We start from the raw sequence: 19528 nt of genomic DNA, 5'->3' as shown, positions 1-19528 counted from the left end.
GGGGGCGGGGGTGGGGGGTGTCAGTGGGTGCCCGCCTGTCCCGGCTGCCCGTCTGAGCAGCACCTGGGCGGGGGAGGCCTGGAGGTAAGGGGACCCGGCGGGGACAGCACCGGCTCTGTAACTTCCCCAACCCGCCCCGCCCACGGCGGCCCCTTGCTGGATTCCCAGCTTTCCCCCAGCTCTGCAGAGGAACCAGTCCCTGGGAAACCGGGTGGGGGGCACGGGGGGGGGGCGGTCTACAGTGGCTGCCGTCCTGATTCTGTCTCCCCAGCTGAGCTCGGACGTTCTCCGCCCTCTCTGTGCCTCAGTTTGCCTCTCCGGGGGCAGGATGGTGTCCTCGTCTCCGCCACTGTCCCAGTAAGCGGGGTGACCCAGTCTCTGCCCTTTGGGGCCGCACTTTCCCTGTATAAGCAAGCTGGGGGAGTGGATAGGATGAGGGGCTCCAGTTCAAATCCCAGTCCTCCCATTTGATGAAAGAGGAGACGGAGGGTCCAAGGGTCCCCAGAGCCAGCCACGGGGCAGTCAGGACAGAGCCCGAGAGCAGGGGATGAAGGTCCCGTTCACAGTGTGTGTCCCTCTCCTGTCCCCACTGTGGACTGACCGCCGGGCCGCTGGGTCTACTCCCCAGAGAGACTGGGCTTCTGCAGTCCTTGACGGAGAATCAGGCAGGACCCCTGCCCACGCCAAGCCTCGGTGCCCCGTCCATCAGGGGTCCTGGGCTTTGCACACCCTGCGCGTGTTTTCTGGCACTTTCGATGTTCTCCTTTGGTCTTTTATGTCGAGGTGGCCGGGGGGACCTTCCCAGCCCTGTAATGTCCCCATCTCAGAGGGGGGGGACAGGCTCCGGGAGGCTTAGTGGGGTTTGAATCCAGGCTCGGCAGAGGTGCCGCCCACCCCGACCAGCCCCCCACCCCGACCAGCAGGCCGGGCCTGCACCCGAAAGGGATCTCCGGGGTAGTAGCCCCACAGGATGGGCTGAGCCAGGCGGCAGGGGCGCAGGGGGCTGGGCGGGCCCCACTGTGGGACTCTGGGCAGGGACACCCCCTCTCTGGGGTCCTGGAGAGCCTGGCAGCGGCAAGAAAGAGGCCTCTGTGAGCTCTGGCTCCGTGGGGCTGGAGGCCCTGGGGGCTGAGGGACGGCGGGCCATGGGCATGCTGCCTGCCCTCCGCCCTGCCTGGGTATCGTCTTTCTCCTTCCTCCTCTGGACTTTGTTTCCCGAGCCCAGGTGGAGCCCGGGAGGAGGGGTGCACCTGCTTTCCCCTGGCAGGGCCCTGTCCCCTGGCAACCTGTGGGCGGGGCGGCACCCGGCGTCTCTGCGCCTGTCGGCAGGTCGGAGCCAGGCTCAGGGGCTGCTGGGGGCCAGGAGCCCGCAGGTGAGGCCCGGGATGTGGCAGGCCGGGGCGGGGGGTCCTGCGTGGGGCGGGGGCGGGGCAGGGATCCCGCCGCGCAGGGACGGGGCGGGGGTCCCGTGGGGACTGGGGGGGGGGGTCCCGTGGGGGGCGGGGTTTGTTTCCGGCATAGGGGGGCATTGCCAGCTGGTACCCTGTAGGGTCCTCAGGGACCCATCCCCCCCCCCAGTTATGCTCTCAGGGGCTGGGGGCTTCCCTTGCTCTGCACCCCTGGTGCCTGTGAAGTCGTGAGGGGTCTCTATCCCTCCTGTCTCACCCCCACCGGGGAGCAGAGACTCAGTCCCAGAACCTTGCTGGGGCCTCAGCGTCTGCCCTGGGCTTCCGGCCCCCAAACCCAAGGACCTTGAGCCCCGAGTCTCCAATGAAGGGATCTGATTGCACCCGCCCTGGTCCTGAGAATCCTGTGGGAACAGCCATCAGCACCAGCCAGAAACTTGGGGGCAGAGACCTTGCCTGATGGGCGACACCCCCATGAGGTCCAGGTCCGGACACAGGGGTGGTGGGTGAGGCAGACACTCTGTTTAGAGTCCCGGGGTCTCCAGGTGTTGGAGGCTTTGCCGTGAGACCTTGCCCTGTGGGAGCCTCCGCGCCTCCAAAGGGAGTTTGCTCCAGAGCGGGAGGCAGGTGCGTGGCTCTAGGGGCCATAAACCCCACTTGGGTCTGGTATCGGTGTGCGGCGGGGTGGGGCTGGGGAGCTTCCTGGAAGGGGAGGTGACCGACTGGAACAGAGCCTCGGGCTTCAGGACCTGCCCTCTGTCCCTACATGACCTCGGGCGTGCACCTTCCTTCTCTGGGCCTCAGTTCCCTCTGCTCCGGTCCCAGGGCCCCAAGAGGAGCTGCCTGGAGGCTGGCGTGTGGTGCTCTGCGCAGGGGCGGCTCCGGGAAGGCCGCGAGGGGGGCTCTGGGACTGTTGTTACCACTCACCTGTGAGGAGCCTCTGGGGGCCTCCCTGGGGCCCATCCACCCAGGCCACCTGCTCCTCTGGCCCCGTGTGGGTGCAGTGTCCTCCCCACGCACACACAGGGAGACTGAGGTGTTGTAGGAGGGGGAGCCTGCCTGAGCCCCTGGTGGGTTAGGGTTTGAATAATAATGATATTAACAACCACCATGAAAGCATTTAGGCGGCACCTACTGTATACTGGGTTCAGGGTACTGACCGTGCATGGCAGGTCTCAGCACGGAGCCAAGTGCCGTGGGCTCTACCTACAGTCCAGGTGTGGACACTGAGGCCCACGGGGAGCAGAGAGCTTCCCAAGGACGCAAGCCCGTGGGGCCCTGGGCCCTTGAGCCCGAGCTCCCGCCCGAGCCCCACCCCAGTGGCCTCGGTGAATCACCCGGCAGGAGCGGACCAGGAACAAGCGGCGTCCCCACCCGTGCTCCACCCGACTCCACCAGGAGCCCGACGCCCTCCCGACAGGTGGTTCTTCTTCCCGGAGCCGATGTCCTGTGTGGCGTGTAGGTCCTGCCGGGTGAACGTCCACTTGCTAGCTCAGCAAACACTCCTGCGTCACCCCCCCCCCACGCCTGCCCTCCCTGAGGATATCCGGGGCCTGGGCACACTCCTGCCCAGCCCTCAGGGTCAGCATGGGGCTCGGGGCTGGAGGGGAGACCCTGGGGGGCAGCCAGGTCTGTGGCAGAAACGAGCCCGACTCCCACGTCCTGGGCACCCGGGAGGAGCTGTGTGTGCAGAGACCACGCCTTACGCAGCAGTCCGGATGAAATCCATGCGGTGTGCCAGACTCTGGGCTGCAGGGAAAGGCTCGTCTGGGCTGCTAGCGGGAGGGACCTGGGCTGATGGCCTCCAGTGGGAGAAGACAAAACTCGAAGAAGCTTACCCCCTTTCAGAGATGTCCCCACCCCTGTGAGTTTCAGGGAGAACACTCCATGGGGGCTCTGTGCTTGTGGGGGCGGGGCTCCGTCCCTGGGCTGGGGTTTATGACCCAGGCCTGCTTGTCTCTAACGACTGGTTTTCCAAGTATAGTTTCAGTATTTGATACACACAAAAGCCGATGTGATGCGTGCCAGTTCCAATATTGTTCCCAGGATGGATTTCCGGGTGCTTTAATGCCACTTCTCCAGCTCAGGGAGGGGCTGCGTTTTCTGTTTTAGAACCACAGCCTTTACAAGCAAGTTGGCCAAGAGACAGCCGATGACAGTGCAGCTCTGACGGAACCGAGGGTGGACGCAAGGACCGGGCTGCTTGGAGAGCTGGGAACGGCCAGTCTTTTCTCCTCGGCTGCGGAAGGGGACGCCCAACTCGCTGCTGAGCCGGGCTGCAGATGCTGCTCAGACAACAGGCTGCAAGGGCACACGCTCTGCCTCTGCCCCTCTGCTGGGGCAATTCGGGGGGGGTGCTCCCTGGAGGAGGTGTCCTGCAGGCTGCTGGTAAGAAGGCTGTAGAGGAGTAGAATTGAAGCCTTCCAGGCAGAGGGAGTTGTGGGAGGAGGGGGGTCGGATGTGGGGTAGGGATGCCTGTGAAGTTTGGGGGTTCGTGTGGGGGCCAGACAAAGGCCTCGAGCATTGCAGGAGAGGCCGGGGGCCCCGGAGCTTTGAGAGCAGGTGCGTGACCTTGGCAGACAGGGCTCCTGGAGCTGTGCTCAGCAGAGCTCCAATGCTAGAAGGGGTGCAGTCCCCCTGGGGCACTGGATTGGGGTGTGGCCCAGAGGCTCCAGGCCTTCCGGTTCAACAGGACAAGGTCCAAGGTGTTCCCTAGCCTGTCCCAGCTTTATGGCACGGAGGTGGGGGACTGAGTGGGACTGGACAAAGTGTCCGTCTACGCAGGGAGAGGAACCGGGAGCGGGAGTCCCTGCTACCCACCACACCTCTCTGAGTCTGTTTCCCCTGACATCTCTTAGTGAGGGGCAGGCCTGCTGATGAAAACATCACATCAAGAAGAAGCCTCATGGTGTGCGTCTGGAAGAGAGGCGGAGCGTGTGCCCGCAGGGGCCCGGGGGACAGGCTTTGGGTCTGGCCAAGGCGAGCTGGGAGGGGAGGGCAGTAGCGGGAGTGGAGCACCCACAAATATCAGACACTCGGGGGCAGACGGGCGAGTCAGTACAGGAGTGGGATCCAGGTGTGGCTGGATCCAGGAGCTCAAACATTCCCAGTGCCCCAAGCCAGGGTGGGTCAGGGTCCTATTTTCCAAGGTAATTGCCAAGGCTCAGATCAGGATTTCAGGTCTAGGGCAGTTTGGGTCATATGTCCATCCCTGAGCCAATCACAGAGGCCAGAGGGTAGAGCGCTCTGATTGGCGAGGCCGGCCCATTCACCCATCCCGGAACCAATCACAGAGGCCCCTTGACCAGGACTTTGCCCTTGAAGAGACTGGAAATCGAGCCTCTCCCCAAGAGAAGTTCTGTCGCCTGACCTGTTGGCCCTGTTCCCTTCTCCTTCCTCAGTGAGCCGGGAGCACCTCCGCCCCTGGGAGCCTCAGGGAGCTGAGACCCCCAGGACATGGACCGAGTGACCAGATACCCCATCTTCAGCATCGCTCGCTCACCTCGCCTGGCTGGCTCGGACCCCGGTGGGGACACCAGCTATACGTCTGAGGTGGTGGATGTGGGGCCAGAGGCCAGCGGCTGGAGCCAGGACAAGCCACAGGCATGGCCCACAGAGGCTCGCCTGAATGCAGCCAGGACGGGGGCGTCCTCTAGCCCACGCGCCTTCGCTGGCCGGTCATCCCCGTGGACGCTCTGGCAGGAGGGTCACAAGGATGAGGAAGCGAAGGCCTGCCACCTGGACGCCAGGGACGCCCAGCCTCGGCGGCCAGGGGACCTGGAGCAGGAACGCTGGGTGGTCATCCAGGGCCAGGCCCTCAGGAAGAGCAGCACGGTGGCCACGCTCCATGGAGCCCCTGGCCCCCCGGATCCCAGCAGCCCCCAGGCACAGCCTGGGCCCCCGGAGGAGAGCGCCGTGGACAGGGAGCAGATTGACTTCCTGGCGGCGAGGCGGCAGTTTCTGAGCCTAGAGCAGGCCTGCGCCGGGGGGCCTCTGCACTCTGTGGCTCCCGTGGCTCCCGCTCGTGCTCCACCTGGCGGCGGTCAGGCCCCCAGGGCCTCAACTGGGCCGCTCCGGGGCAGCTTGTCTGCTGTCCCGCCGCACCCCCAGGAGAGGGAGGTGCTCCCGCCAGAGAAGAGGGTCGGGGGCCTTCCGGCTGCATCTGGCGTCCAGCCTGCGCATGACGCAGCCTCCCTGGCCCAGGCGGGGTCCCCGCAGCTCCCCAAGGAGACCCCCATCGAGCGGGAGATCCGGCTAGCCCAGGAGCGGGAAGCGGACCTGCGAGAGCAGAGGGGGCTGCAGCGGGCGAGCAGCCAGCAGGAGCTGGTGGAGATCCCCACGCGGCCGCTGCTGCTGACCTCGGTGAACCTGACCGCGGTGCCACGGCGGGAGCGAGGGCGCCCGTCCCTCTACGTGCAGCGGGACTTGGCGCAGCGGACGCGGCGGGAGGAGGACCACCGGCGGCGGGAGGTGTCGGCGCCCATGCAGTCTGGGCTCCGGCGAGCCTTCAGCTCGGACTCCATCCTGGACCTGGCCTCGGCCGGCGGCGCGGCTGACCCCGGCCCCCGGGTGAGGAAGGTGAACCGCATCCCGGCGGACGCCTACGAGCCGTTCCTGCGCGCTGGCAGCCGGGGCGTCCCCGCCGTCCAGGCGCGCGCCCAGCCCCGCGGTCTTTCTGCGGACGAGGCCGGGGCTGCGGGCTCCGTCGGGGCCCCGGGGTCTCCGAGGCGGCCCTTGGAGGCCCCTGGAACCGCCCCCGGCACGCAGCGCGAGTACCCACGGGCCCCCCAGGGGCGCGGGCTAGCGCCCGGGGGTGTCGTCCGCTGGGAGTATTTCCACCTGAGCCCGCTGCGGTTCCGGGTCCCTGATGTGCCCCCGCGGGCCGAGGGCCCCGGTGGCCGAGGCTGGGAGGCGGGGGACACCCCAGCGCCGGGGCGGCCAAGGCCCCCGTCGTCGGAGCTGCTGGAGCGGGAGGTGGAGAGCGTCCTGCGGCGCGAGCGGGAGGCGGCGGCGGAGCGGCGCACTGCCCTGTTCCCCGAGGTGTTCTCCCCGCCCCCCGTCCACGACGACGACGACCAGGACTCCGGGAGCTCCTCCGCGGCCTCGGGTGAGGACGGCGGCGCGGGCAGCGGCGGCTCTGCTCGGGCCTGGGAGGCTGGAGGGCGCGCGTGGGCGCGTCAGGAGGGGCGCGGCGTGGGGAGTCCCGGGGGCGGGGTCCCGTCCCCTCCCCCAGCCCACTCTGCGTGCTGGTGGGCGCCGACGCCCTGGACTCCGCACGGAGACCCCAGCTTTGCCGGGGGTCTGGGCTTGTCAGCGTGGATGCGGGTCTCGGTGCGGACGGTCTGCGGACGCCGTGCCTCTGGGTCGCGGTCTGTGTTCGCGGGGCAGGGGGCCTGTCTGTCCACCCAGTGTCTCCTGGCCGCTTATTCTGGTCAGTCTGTTCCTTTCCCCAGCTCGCTGTCGCTTTGTCTGTCTGTCGGCTCGCCTGTCTCCTCACCGGGGTCCTTGGCCAGAGACTCTGAGTCTCCCAGGCCTTGGGCCTTCATGGCCTAGGGACCCTCCCTGATGGCTCTTCTTTCCCCGCAGGCATCTCGGGCAGCTACACAGTGTCGGAGACCCACTTCTTCAGCCCGGTCCACCTGCACTCGGGCCTGGTGTGGACAGCGGAGGCCCCCGCCAACACGGCTCCGGAGCAGAGAAGGAAGGAGCAGCGGGTGAGTCTCAGCCCTGGCCGGCCCCCCAGGCCTGGCGGAAGTCTGGCCCCCCGTTAGGACCACAGGTTGCTTGAGGGAGCCTCCGGTGTGACCTGGGTTGAAGCCGGCCTCCCTCACTGCCCTGTGGGAGGCTGTGCCTCAGTCTCCCCCGCCTGGAAGTGCAGCAGACTGGGTACAGAGGGTGTCTCCACACACCCAGGCTTCCCCCGCCAGGGGCCGCCTACGCACGGGCCCCAGGTCCGTTTACAGGAGGGGGGATGAGAGGTAGGCCCTGTGTCCGCCGCAGTGGTCTCAAGGCATCGCCCTCCGAGGGCTGAGGCCATGGCCTCCCTGGGCGGGATCTCTGGCCTGCGGAGAACACCACCAGCTCTAGCCCCCACCGAGGCTCACAGCCTGGTCCCACAGTCCGGGCTCCAGTCCCGGTCCTGCCCCTTGCTGGCGCCAGACCCTGGGCCAACCCTCACCCCTCTCGGAACCGCGGGCTCCCTGCTGTAAAGTGCACAGGACGGTCAGAAGGCCCCCCTCTGAGCCTGGGCACGGGGCCTGGGCACGACGGCTCAGCTGACCGTGACCGGCTTCATCACGATGGCCACGTTTGCAGAGAGAAAGGGGTTGGGAATGAGGCTTCAGGCCATCCCTGAGGGGAGTGCATGGCGCACCGCACTGAGTTTGGGGTGGTGGCGGGCACTCGCGGGACCGTGCCATCCGCGGGCTCTGGGGGGGGCGTGGGGCCAAGGCTGATGCGTGTCCCCTTCCTGCAGTATGCCGGCATCAGCGCCTCAGACCGCATCGACTCGGAGGTGAGTGTGCCTCTGGGGTCAGGGCCCCTGCCTGGGGCGTGCAGCCTTTCTTCTGCACGCGGGTCCTCCGTGGCTGCCTGGGGTGGGCTTTACTGGGACCTGCTTTGGGGGCCGTGGGCACAGAGCGTGAGCGAGCTCTACGTGCCACCCCTTTACCCCACCGTGAAGGCTTGGGGTGGGTCGGGCCGGAGACAAAGGCATGTTCTCTGAGAGAGGGACTCCTCGGAGACGGCCCGTCTGTGGATTTGTGGAATCGGTGTTTGCACCGGGTCCAGAATGGCAGAGCCCAGCAGCTGAGCTGCTGTGGGTCTCAGCGTGGGTTAGCACATTCCTTGGCTCTGTTCCCAGAGGTAGAGGGTCTGACACGGAGGAGGGGAGTGGGCCTGCGTTGCTCTGCTCTAGATCCCTCCTCCAAGCTGGAGTGGGGAAAGACTTCTGGGGGTTCGGGATCCCAATGGAGACTCCCTGTCTCCTCGTACAGGTCCTGGAAGCCACGCGGGTGACCCACCACAAGAGTACCATGGCGAGGCGCTGGGAAGCGGGCATCTATGCCAGCGAGAGCCAGGACTGAGCAGGGGAGAGGACGCCCTTGCCCGCACCCTGCCCGTGGGCGCTGCTGGGACCGTCCCCGGAGCCCCTGCCCCTCAGGACATAGGTCCCTGTGGGAACCTACCACTGGTCGACCACGGGTCCCGAGCTGCCAGTCGGGTGCCAAGGGTGGCTATGTTTTCAGATGGAGGGTTTTCCTTCCTGTTTTTATCGTCCTGGAGCAGTTGCTCTGCTTTCTGTATCTAAAGTTGGGGATGAAGTGGGACCTGTGTCCATGGTGCTTCTCAGACCGAACCCCCGGGTCCAGAAGGGGAGGACAGCAGCCCCTGGTGCCGATGTGAGTGTCCCTGCTCGTCCATGGCAGTGGGGCTGGTGAGGAGGGAGACCTGGGTCCTGGCCCCTCGGGAGCTGCGGGTCTGAGGGGGGAGCACCCAGTCTGAGGGTCTTTGTGCCACCCACCCTGAGCCCCAGACCCGCCACTTGCCCAGCAAGATATGGACGTCATGGGGCCCCGAGGGGAGGGCCCCGCACCTGGTGGAGAGAAGGGCCGTCTGCCCCGTACCCCAAATGCCGGAGCCGGCCCACTGTGGACGGATGCCCGGGCGGGCCAGCCGGCCTGTCCCAACCCCCCCAGCCTCAGTGCGAGCCGGTCCCTTGCCTGGCTGGCCCCCCCAGCATCAGCCACGATGCCAGCCGCATGCACGGCAGGTGTGAGCCGCCCAGCACCAGGGGATGGTGCAGGGGTGCGGCTCTGGCTCTGTGGTGCGGGGCTCACTCCTGGGACATGGTCATTCTGGGCGAGGCTGTGGATGCCGGGCCCCAGTCCCAGCTCTGCTGCGGCCCTCTGCGTGGCCTCGGGGCTCCCCGGCTGCCCCTCCACACCCCGGGAGAGCGAGGGGACCCGGCTCCCAGCCCGCTCCCCGCCTCAGCCTCCAGGCCTCTCCCACCACTGCTCTGCGCTGCTGCTGGGGAACAGACGGCTCACGCGGGAGGGTGAGGGCCTGGGGTAGCCGGGCAGGAGCAGGACTGTGGTGGCTCCCCCAGGGCAGGGCTGTCTGAGGGAGAGGCAGGGTCTGTGTCCGCAGGAATTGCCTGAGCCGTGCAGGGTGCGCCTCACTGACCAGAGCTTCCTCTGGGACTCCCCGCCATTTCCTGTCCTGTCAGCGCACCAGTGCCAGTAAGGCCTGTCCCTCCTTCCCCAACCTCTCACACCGATTCTCTCACAGTTCTGGGCTTGGGAGTCCTAAAACCCCGGTGCGGGCAGGGCTAGTGCCCCCTGGGGTCCCAGGGAGACCCGGCTCCCGCCCTTTCTTGGCCCACACCCCCCCATCCTCCCCGCAAGCAGCACGGGGTCTGCCCGTCTCCGGGACCCCCGTATTCTGCCTCCCTCTCGTGAGAATCTGGTGAGGACGCCGGGTGCCCCGGGAACGCAAGGTCACTCCCACCTCAGGGCACCCTCTGCCGCAGGAGGTGGCATATCCCAGGACCAGGATGGGGACGTCTATGGGACTGTTACTCTGCACACCACACAGTCTCCTGGTCCCCCTCTTCAGCTAACCTTCCTTTGCCTCTGCTCAGGGCTGCCCGGGACTGTTGCACAGGTCGTGTACAAGGCACCCAGCTGAGGTGCAGAAGGTCTGGGCTCCCCTGTGACCCCTTCTGTCACCCCTCCCAATCCTGCCACACCTCTTTGCATATGGGTCGTGTCCCGAGGGGCATATTCATGAGTCATCTGGGTTCGAAGACACCCTCCCCCGCCATTGTCCCAGGATTGGGACCGTCCCATGATGGGATCAGCTCTTGTGGTCTCAGTAGACTGTCCTCTGGGCCCAGAATGTCTCCAGCCCTGTGGCCTGTGAAGGTTCCCCCAAAACACAGAGCGACTGCAGCGCAGGAACGACTCCCGCAACTCCGTCTTCCTCTGTCCCCCGCACGCTCCTCTCTGCCCTTGGTCCCCGCTTTGTCCGGTGGGCGCCGCAGCAGCCCTCAGAAACAGGAAGCAGCTTCCCCAGCCTGAGTCTGAAAGGGGCCCTTGTGGTCTGGCCCTACTGTCTGGGGGAGAAGGGGCCGGCAGGTCACATCCACAGGGCCACCCGCCTGTCACCCAGACCGGGCTCTGAGGCACAGGGGCCACGTGACATCCACCCCCAGGCCCCCCAGTTCTGGGCTCTGCAACCCACGCAGCTCTGTCGTGTGCCAGTCTGTCCCCAGAGGGGCTCAGTTGGGGGCACGGGATCTGGAGCCCCGGGGCCTGTGCCGTTCGAGGTGCTGGGTCTGTTTTGGCCGCTGGGGCGCCTGCCGGCTGCTGCCCGACCCCAAGGTAGGGGTCGCAGAGCAGGCCATCTCCGGCCCGTTCCCCCAGCCAAGAACAAGGAACAGTGTTTCCTGCACGACCCCCACCCCCGCCGGGCCACCAGGTGGAGGGAAGACTTGCATGTCCCGTGGGCACATGAGGGCCCCGTCCCCTCGCACCTGTAAGGGTCCCTGGGTGTGCACAGGGGAGCAGACAGATCAGTCACAGGAGCACAAGGCAGTCCTTTTTGTGTTCAGTCTGACGAGTGCCCTTTACACAACCAACAAGTTCCTCAAAAAATGAAACCTAGAACAACTGTGTGACCCAGAGATTCCAGTACTGGGTGTGTCCCCAAGAGAGCAGGAATCAGGGACCGGGAGAGAAACGTCCCCCCTCCCCGGTGCTCACACTAGCACGGGTCACGGCAGCCTAAAGGGAGAAGACCCAGCGTCCGCCCACAGGTGGACACACACGGCGCTGTCGTCCCCAGGCAGGAACACAGTCCAGCCTCGGAGGGGGGCCCCTGACCCTGCCACGATGGGGAGGGACCCGAGGCCAACAGCCTGACGGGTGGGATGTCCTTAAACTCCGCCGTGCCCTCCGGACCGGACGCGGACGCCGAGGGAACCCTGCCCTCCTGCCAGGCCTCCGGTCCCCAAAAGGTCTGCGCTGAGGGCGCTGTGGTCTTAGGAGGATCCGGGAGGAGGGAGCGAACTCAGAGCAGGCCCTGGGGTGAGGGAGGCGGGAGTGGGGCTGACCCAGGCGTGCGCCCGTCAGAGACCCGGTGTCTGCGTGACCCTGGCGCCCCACGTTCTTCTGTGCAAGAGACAGACGTGCTTTCCCGAGGCTCACGATCCAGGGGAGGAGCGTTCTCTCCGGGCCCTTGGAGAGGCTGAGATGCGGGCCAGGCTCTGTGCTGGGCTCCTTGACCCAGTCCACCGCCAGGCGGCTGTGCTCTCGTGGAGCGCGGAGCGTGCACTCTCGAAGGGCCAGGAGCCAGGCTGCGCTCCCCACTCCCCGGCACACGCGGTGGCCGCCCCCCCCCCCCCCCCCCCGGCCCGCTTGGGAGCCTGCACTGAGGCCATGCGTCCTACCCTGGGTCCCCGCAGCCAGCAGCCAGCCAGCCGAGGCCAGGCCCAGGGGTGCGCGCCCCCTCACACGTGTGGAGGCGGGGCTGCTGTTGGCAGAGGTAAGCCAAAATTCAGGCTCCTCAGCCAAATTTGATTTCAGGCCAACAACGAATGACTTCTCTACGTGCCGTGCAATATTTGGGGCCTCCTATCGCTGTAAAAACATCCGCTCATCGTTTCCCCGAAGTTCACGTGTACCGTGTGCCGTGTACTTTTATTTGCGAAATCTGGCCACATCCTCTTTCCCCTGGGTCGTCCCGGGAGCAGCAGGGAGCCGGGGGTGGGGGGCCCAGGCCGGTGGGAAGGCAGAAAGAGGCTCCTCTGGAAATGGAGTTAGGATGTGTTAGGCCGAACTTAAAAACCAGACGCGAACTGTTACAGAGAAGGGCCTTTTGGCAAACGGCTGGCGTCAGCTACATTTGCACTTAGTGGCTGGCCACGACACCCGTGTGTTTTCTCAGGGCATCTGGGGATCGGCGGTGGTCTGGCCCAGCGGGTCAGTGCCCCGGCTCCGGGTCCCATGAGGCTGTGGACAGGTGTCCCCTGGCGGCCTGCACAGCCAAAGGCGCAGCTGGGGAAGGACGGGCTTCCAAGCCCTTTCAGGCGTTGGTAGAATTTTGTTCTTTCTCTGGGGGGCACAGGGTCTCCATTTCCTGGCCGGTCACCCCAAGTGCTGGCCACGCGCGGTGAGCTGTCGGGGGCCTGGCTGTCCCCTCCTCTCTGGCCTGTTTAAAGGTCCTCTGGATTAGGGCCGGCCCACGAGCAGGATCTCCCTCCCGAGGGACTCCAAGCTGACTGATTTGGAGACCCCGGTCACATCAGAAAAGCCCTCCACCTTGACCAGATCCACCCACGCTCAAGGAGCTACACTGGGAGGGGGAGGGGGACAGGAATCTGGGGCCACCTCGGAATCCTGGTCATCTTGGGACAACCCGAGGTGGGCTCTGCTGGCAAAAACTGGGCTCAGACCTCAGCCCCGGGTCCTACTCACCAGGTTAGCGTAAGTCGCCCACTCGCTTCCCCTCTCCAGGACTCAGTCTCCCTCTGAGAAATGGGGCAGCCCGTGGCTCGTGGTCAGATGCAGTGCAGTGGGGAAGACTTCCTCGTCCTCGGGTTCTCGGTGTGGCGGCTGGAGGGCTGCGGTCGAAACTCCGACTCCTATTACCCCCCATCAGCGGCTTACATTAGAAGGTGCTTTCAGAGGATTTGCCAAATTTAAAAATCAGGACATTTTTTCTTAACGCTCGGAGTTCTCCCTTGTTTACAGAATTCCCTGTTCTTGGGCCACGGCGGACTGGGTTTTAGGGAGCCACGCTGGACCCGGGCCCCTGTCTCGTGGCGAGGAGCTTGCTAAAGGCCCCAGGGGCGCCCGGCACCCGGAGCCAGAAAAGAGGGCCGTGGGGGACCCGGCGTCTGTCCAGCAGGACCCGAGTCACAGGAACACCCGGCCTTTCACCTGAAGCTGCTGGCAGGGTGCCTGCTCCCCACTCTGCAAAGGTGGCTGCTGCCGTGGCTTACGTAGGGCCCCCCAAATTCACATGCACCCTGAACCTCGGCACGTGATTTTCCACGGAAGCTTTTCGGAGTATGACTCGTGGCGTTCTGACTGGGCGGCCACGGCAGGGGTCTCTGCTCCTCGGCCTGCTGATCTGTGACACGGGCCGGTCCCCGGGGTTTGCAGTGCCCGCAGGATGTCCCAACACGGAAGAAGCGTGGCCCGTGGCCCGGGTGGCTGGTGGCCATGGCGCGGCCGGATGCTGAACGTGCGTATGGCGCGGGCTGCTCTGTGCGCCACTCTGCTGTTGGGGGCACTGCTGTGTTTCCCGGGCTGGCTCACAACACCAGAGAGCTGTCCGCCCGTGGCTCCGGAGGCCCCAGGGCTGTGCCCCCAACCCCCCCTTCCTGCCAGTCAGGATTCATGGGGGCGCACAGGGCCCTCCAGGACAACCCGGAAAAGCCGCCCTGCCTCGAGGCCCTTAGGCACATCCACAAAGACACTTGCTAAATCAAGTAACGTTTGCCATTTTCTGGGGTCTGACATCTCTGGGGGCCGGTCGTCAGCCCGTGACTGCATGCGAATGGCTTCCCGACCAAGCTGTGTGAGAACACGCGGCGTCCGGATCAGCTCGGGAAGCTGCTTCCACACCCACAGGATGAGCGTCCCCAGCGGTGAGAAAGCCTGCATCTCTAGAGCCTGAAATAGGGGTGGGTCTTTTCATCAGGGACCTCTGAGCTTTGGTGAAGGTCAGTATCTCATTTAATGCCATCGAGGCTGCCTGAAGCATTAGATGACTCACAGAGGGTCACAGATATGGTCCGCAGGACTTGGGGTTAATACCGATGCTGGATTCAGCCACAGCCGAAGGGTCTTTGATCCAAAGCAAACTCAACTCACGGGCTTTGACACAAGGATTTACAGTCAGAGTCAAATAGGACTTCAGGCTCAGCTGCTTCTAGGACCCAGACCTGCTATTTGGGTTTCCCTTCACCGTTGAGAGCATGAGGTTCAAGGCCCAGGTCTGCCTGGAACCCCTGAATGATCCTAGGCAAGGCGTATCTCTTCTCTCAGCCCGAGGTGGCACATTTTGAGGGTTACCAGGCAGTGGGTCATACAGTCAGTGCTGAACAATGTTGGCTCTCGGCTCTTACACTGACCAAGTGGATAAATGAATCCTCACCAGACAACCAGAGACCTACCTACAAACTTCCTGGTCGGAGGCCGACAGGGCACACGCACACTGCCACCAGAGGGCGGCAAGACCTAATCGGTGCCGCCGCTGCGCTCGCCCCCTCGCCCTCTCCCTCGAGGAGCCAGAGGAGGCGGTCTGCGGCTGCTTTGGAGCACGATAAGGGACAGACACTTCCCCAGAGCCCCCTGACCTGCAGATAGGGGTAAAGGCGTCCCAGTCCCACAAAGTGCCCCAGGCTGGTAGAGACATCAAAGAGAGGAGTGGTGGCGGACAGAGCCTGACCAAGCTGTTTTAGAGGAAAACATGCCCTTTGTACATGTATCTAAAACCTGTATCTAAAAACCTTTCGAACACTGAAGTAGTTTAAAAAAAAATGGAGGGGCGCCTGCATAGCTCAGGGGGTTAAAGCCTCTGCCTTCAGGTCATGATCTCAGGGTCCTGGGATCGAGCCCCGCATTGGGCTCTCTGCTCGGCGGGGACCCTGCTTCCCCGTCTCTCTCTCTCTCTCCGCCTGCCTCGCTGCCTGCTTGGGATCTCTGTCTGTCGAATAAATAAATAAATCTTTAAAAAAAAAAAAGGAAAGTAGGTGTGTTAACACAGCATTATTTTAGTATATATCTGCAACTTCCTTGTCATTTAAACTCCCAGCAGAACGTATCATTTTGTTCCCAGTCCTGCCCCCGTGAGCCGAGCTTCCTGCGTGGGGTCTGGGGAGCAGCTCTGCAGCGCTCCCTTTGCCCTGACCTCAGGAGGTAAAATGAAGCCCCCAAACGGGGCCCCAGCCCGGGCCCGCCACACAGTCGGTGCTGATACGTTTTTGCCGGGTGAAGCAATGGAAAGGGGTCCCTCCAGCAGCCCCGTCGTTGGGGTCCCCCCAGCAGCCCCGTCGTTAGGCTCCACACACAAGACGGGATGAGATCCTGGTGCTGTTTCCAGGGCTGCGGGGCGGCTCCCTGACCCCCCAACCCTGCAGGCATCCAGGGCCACCTGGCCAGAGCCTGGAATTACCCTCACGTGGGAGAAGCTGCTGGACCTCGCTGTGTCCCTCATCTGGGCGGCGGGGCCTGTCATGCGGCAGTAGAGCTTTCCAGGCGATCCCAGCAGTGACAACAGCAGACACCGGCCAGCCCCCTGAGTGGCTGTGGCCGGCACCCAGCCCCACGGTCTGACGCGGTGGCAGCCACCTCTGTTGACCCTGTTTTTACAAGTTGTGGGAAGATTGGCGTGACATAAAACCACCCAGTAACCACTGTGCAGTGTACAGTCTGGGGGCTGATCAGACATTCACAAGGCTATGCAGACATCACCTCCATCAACTTCCAGAACATTCTGGAAAACAACACGGTTCCCATTAGCAGTCACCCCCTCCACCCTCCTCCTCAGCCCCAGGTAACCCGTATTTGCTCTCTGTCTCTATGAACTTTCCTGTTTTAGGGATCTCAGATAAATGGGGTCACACACCACGTGGCCCTTTGAGCTTTTGGCCCATTTTCTTAAATTAGCTTGTTTGAGTTTTGTCATTGATTTTGGGGTGTTCTTTACATATTCTAGACCCTAGTCCTTTGTTGGATTATGCACTGCAAGTATTTTCTCCTAGTCTGGGCTTTGCCTTCTGACTTTCCTAATGGATTATTTGGACAGACCAAGTTGTTTAAAGTAAAATATTGCATGTTTTAATTAGAAATAAATTTTACAGGCGAGGAAGCTCACGTATGAGTCACTGGGAAGCTAGTTTGCCAACCGCGGCTTCAGGTTTTCCACACAGAGGGCAGAGGGAAAGGGCTCTGCTCCGTCCGCAGACGGTGACCAGGGCTGCCCGAAGCCCGGTCCCCGACCTGTCCGGGCCGCGGGGGACAAAGCGGCAGCTCAGCGCTCCTGCCCTGCGGCGGGCAGCCGTCTGCCAGCCCAGCCCTGGCTCCTCGGTGTTTCTTTTTTTTTTTTTTTTTTTTTTTAAAGATTTTATTTATTTATTTGACAGAGAGAAATCACAAGTAGATGGAGAGGCAGGCAGAGAGAGAGAGAGGGAAGCAGGCTCCCTGCTGAGCAGAGAGCCCGATGCGGGACTCGATCCCAGGACCCTGAGATCATGACCTGAGCCGAAGGCAGCGGCTTAACCCACTGAGCCACCCAGGCGCCCCTCCTCGGTGTTTCTCAGCGGGTCTGCAGGTTGGGCACGAGACTCCCCATTTGAAGTTACAAAACCTCATTTTCTGCCAAGGCAGTGGAAAAGGCCAGGGACGCGGAGGCCACTGTTTACGTCTCGTCCGCTCCGGCCGGTCGGCGTTGGTGTAATCACGTCGTGTGGAATGCGAGTGTGGCCGCCCTCGGGGCCCCAGAGGGTGGGTGTGTGACACGGCGCCTGAGCTGGGTGCTCCCGCTCTTGCCCCGGGGACATCACGGCCCAGCCTGTCTGGGCGTCAACCCGTGGGTCTCGTGGCCCTGCCTCCAGGTGTGCTCAGGAAAAGCCTAGCTGACTGTTCACAGCAGCGGAAGAGGCAGACAGACCCAATGTCTGTCTGTCTGTCTGTCGGTCTGTTGACGGCCAACTGGCTCCACTACGCGGAACGTCCCCAGCCCCAGCAGGAGCGAGGCCCCCACGCGCCGCCCCGGGGACAGACCCCAAGCCCACAACACAGGGAGGGAACCAGACACAGGAGACCCCACGGGGTGTGAGTCCACGCGTGCCACACCCCAGTCCAGGCCCCTCCACGGATGGGAAGGGGGCTCGCGGGGGCCAGGAAAGGGGGAGCTGGGGAGGGGAGGTGTGACGGCCGGCGGGGACGGGCCGGGGGCTGCTGTTGGGGAGACGGCGTGTCCGGAACTAGGCAGGGCAAGGTCGCACCATATAGTCAATGCACCAAGTGCCATGGGGATCGTTCACTTAAAATGGTTAATTGTGGGGCACCTGGGTGGCTCAGTGGGTTGGGCCGCTGCCTTCGGCTCAGGTCATGATCCCAGGGTCCTGGGATCGAGCCCCACATCGGGCTCTCTGCTCAGCAGGGAGCCTGCCTCCTCCTCTCTCTCTCTGCCTGCCTCTCTGCCTACTTGTGATCTCTGTCAGATAAATAAAAAAAAATCTTTAAAAAAAAAAAATGGTTGGGCGCCTGGGTGGCTCAGTGGGTTAAGCCGCTGCCTTCGGCTCAGGTCATGATCTCAGGGTCCTGGGATCGAGTCCCGCATCAGGCTCTCTGCTCAGCGGGGCAGGGAGCCTGCTTCCCTCTCTCTCTCTCTCTCTGCCTGCCTATCCATCTACTTGTGATTTCTCTCTGTCAAAAAAAAAAAAAAAAAAAAAAAGGTTAATTGTACATTGTGCGAATTTCCCCTCAAGTTAGGGAAGCACAGGAACGGTGCCGGGGCCACGCTGACAGCCACTCCCCGGGACCGGCCGGCGTGCGGCTCTGGGCTGGGCTGACTGAAGGCGGCGGGAACCGGCGCAGGCCCCGCGCGGGAGCGAGGCCCCTACTGCGGCCAGAACTGGCCCGATTCTCCCACTTCCCAATCTCAACCAGCGTCCCTGAGGTCGGCGGGCTTGCGCCGAGGCCTGGCGGATGTTACCTGCCAGGAGGAGGTCAGAGGCTCGCGGAAGAGGCTTCCGCAGTGCGCTGCCCACCGGCAGACCTTGAGGTCAAGGCTCCCCGTGGACCTGGCCCCTGAGCTCTGTAAGGGGCCGCTCATGCCCGCATTTTAGAGAAACCGTCAGTGTCTGGGCAATAAAACAGCTCCCACCACCGCTGGCCTCCCCGGACCCCTCCGCGGGACCCCTGCCCGGTGACCCCTCCGTGGGCGGTCCGTGTCTCCCAGAGTGGCCGCCTCACCCCCTGCTGGGCTCTGGGACACTCAGCAGCAGGGCTGCGGAGCCTGGTGGCATCCCACCGGGGACCTTGGGACTCAGGACCGTGTGTAGAGGGCACAACAGGGTCACGCACGCCCGGTGGGGGTGCCAGCAGCCAAGAGAACACACAGACCCGCTAACCTGATAAGCAGCGACCCACGCAGGCTCTTAAAGGGCCCGGACAGATCCAGTCCCTTCAGAAGCGGAGGACTGGGGGCAAACCGACAGACGACAGCCGCCACCCGAGCCGTCGGGGAAGACTTTGCCCTCTGACCCCGGAGCAGAAGGGACACCACGAGCCGCCCCAGCCCACCGCCCGACCCCACCACCCTCGCTGGCGGCCGTGGGGAGAGCTTGGGTCTGGCTGGCCACCCTCCTGCCCTGGTACTGTCTGGTTGGTCGTGCGACTTCAGCTCGCGCTGGGTGTTGTGCGAAAGGCGGTGAGTCTGGAACTGGGGCCTGCTTCACCGGGAGGCTGACCTGGGGCCGCCGGGTGGCTCGGCCGGAGGCGTCTGCCTGCCCACAGGTCATGATCGTGGGTCCTGGAATCAAGTCCCGCGTGGGGGCTCCCTGCTTGGCTTCTCCCTCTCCCCTGCTCATAACCATTCTCTCTCTCAAATAAATAAGATCTTTAAAGAATGGCGGGAACCTGGCTTTATGACTGGGTAGAGCAGGGGCCTGGGGGGCTCAGTGCGTTAAGTCTCTGCCTTCGGCTCAGGTCGTGATCTCAGGGTCCTGGGATCGAGCCCCGCATCGGGCTCTCTGCTCAGCGGGGAGCCTGCTTCCTCCTCTCTCTCTCTGCCTGCCTCTCTGCCTACTTGTGATCTCTGTCAAATAAATAAAGTCTTTAAAAAAAAAAAGGGTAGGGGGGACGCTGTGGGAAGACGTGACTGGGGTGTGCGCCAGACGAGCGGGGCCTGAGCTTAGTACCTGCCTCAGTTTCCTCACCGGGGAGGCTGGATGCGGGTGGTGATGCGGAGTGGTGTCCCCGCCCCTGGACCCACGCTCTGGGGTCCACCACAGCCCAGCCCCGCCTGTGAGCAGCCCCGGCTACAGCCAGAGCTGTGGGGGACATGGAGGGGTGTCGGGGTCTGACGGGGGAGGCTGATAGTGG

At 64.0% G+C, this 19528-nt stretch overlaps 2 protein-coding genes across 3 annotated transcripts in view; one reads left to right on the top strand and one right to left on the bottom strand.

Annotated features, from left to right (window-relative positions):
* The first annotated feature begins 366 nt into the window (after positions 1-366).
* Positions 367-8734, top strand: LOC101687703 (mitotic spindle positioning). 2 transcript variants are annotated; one of them, XM_004778126.3, is made up of 6 exons: positions 367-1373; positions 3519-3794; positions 4808-6513; positions 6993-7120; positions 7882-7920; positions 8402-8734. In XM_004778126.3, the coding sequence occupies exons 3-6, from the start codon at positions 4863-4865 to the stop codon at positions 8489-8491; spliced, it is 1908 nt and encodes a 635-aa protein (XP_004778183.2). In that variant the 5' UTR covers positions 367-1373; positions 3519-3794; positions 4808-4862; the 3' UTR covers positions 8492-8734. The 2 variants fall into 2 exon arrangements, with proteins under 2 accessions (XP_004778183.2, XP_012904189.2); XM_013048735.2 differs by lacking the exon at positions 367-1373 and adding an exon at positions 2891-3270.
* Positions 8735-12079: 3345 nt separating this feature from the next.
* Positions 12080-19528, bottom strand: part of LOC101687512 (collagen alpha-1(I) chain) — a 20750-nt gene continuing 13301 nt past the window's right edge. Inside the window, exons 2-3 of the mRNA XM_045088168.1 lie at positions 12884-13050; positions 12080-12617 (exon numbers count right to left, since the gene is read on the bottom strand). The gene's annotated coding sequence lies outside the window, so the exon portion shown is untranslated. The remainder of the gene's footprint in view (positions 12618-12883; positions 13051-19528) is intronic.

Source organism: Mustela putorius, unplaced genomic scaffold, assembly GCF_011764305.1.
Source record: "Mustela putorius furo isolate JIRA1106 unplaced genomic scaffold, ASM1176430v1.1 tig00000095_pilon_pilon_pilon, whole genome shotgun sequence".
NCBI lineage: Eukaryota > Metazoa > Chordata > Mammalia > Carnivora > Mustelidae > Mustela > Mustela putorius.
The sequence above is the reverse complement of the archived record's forward strand: the minus strand, read 5'-3'. Positions and strand labels throughout refer to the sequence as shown.

Excerpts from the sequence above, each read along its gene's own strand:
- LOC101687703 (XM_004778126.3), top strand. The coding sequence starts at position 4,863 with ATGGACCGAGTGACCAGATACCCCATCTTCAGCATCGCTCGCTCACCT. Across the intron at positions 6,514-6,992 it reads GAGCTCCTCCGCGGCCTCGG|GCATCTCGGGCAGCTACACA; the intron begins GTGAGGACGGCG and ends CTTTCCCCGCAG. Across the intron at positions 7,921-8,401 it reads CAGACCGCATCGACTCGGAG|GTCCTGGAAGCCACGCGGGT; the intron begins GTGAGTGTGCCT and ends CTCCTCGTACAG.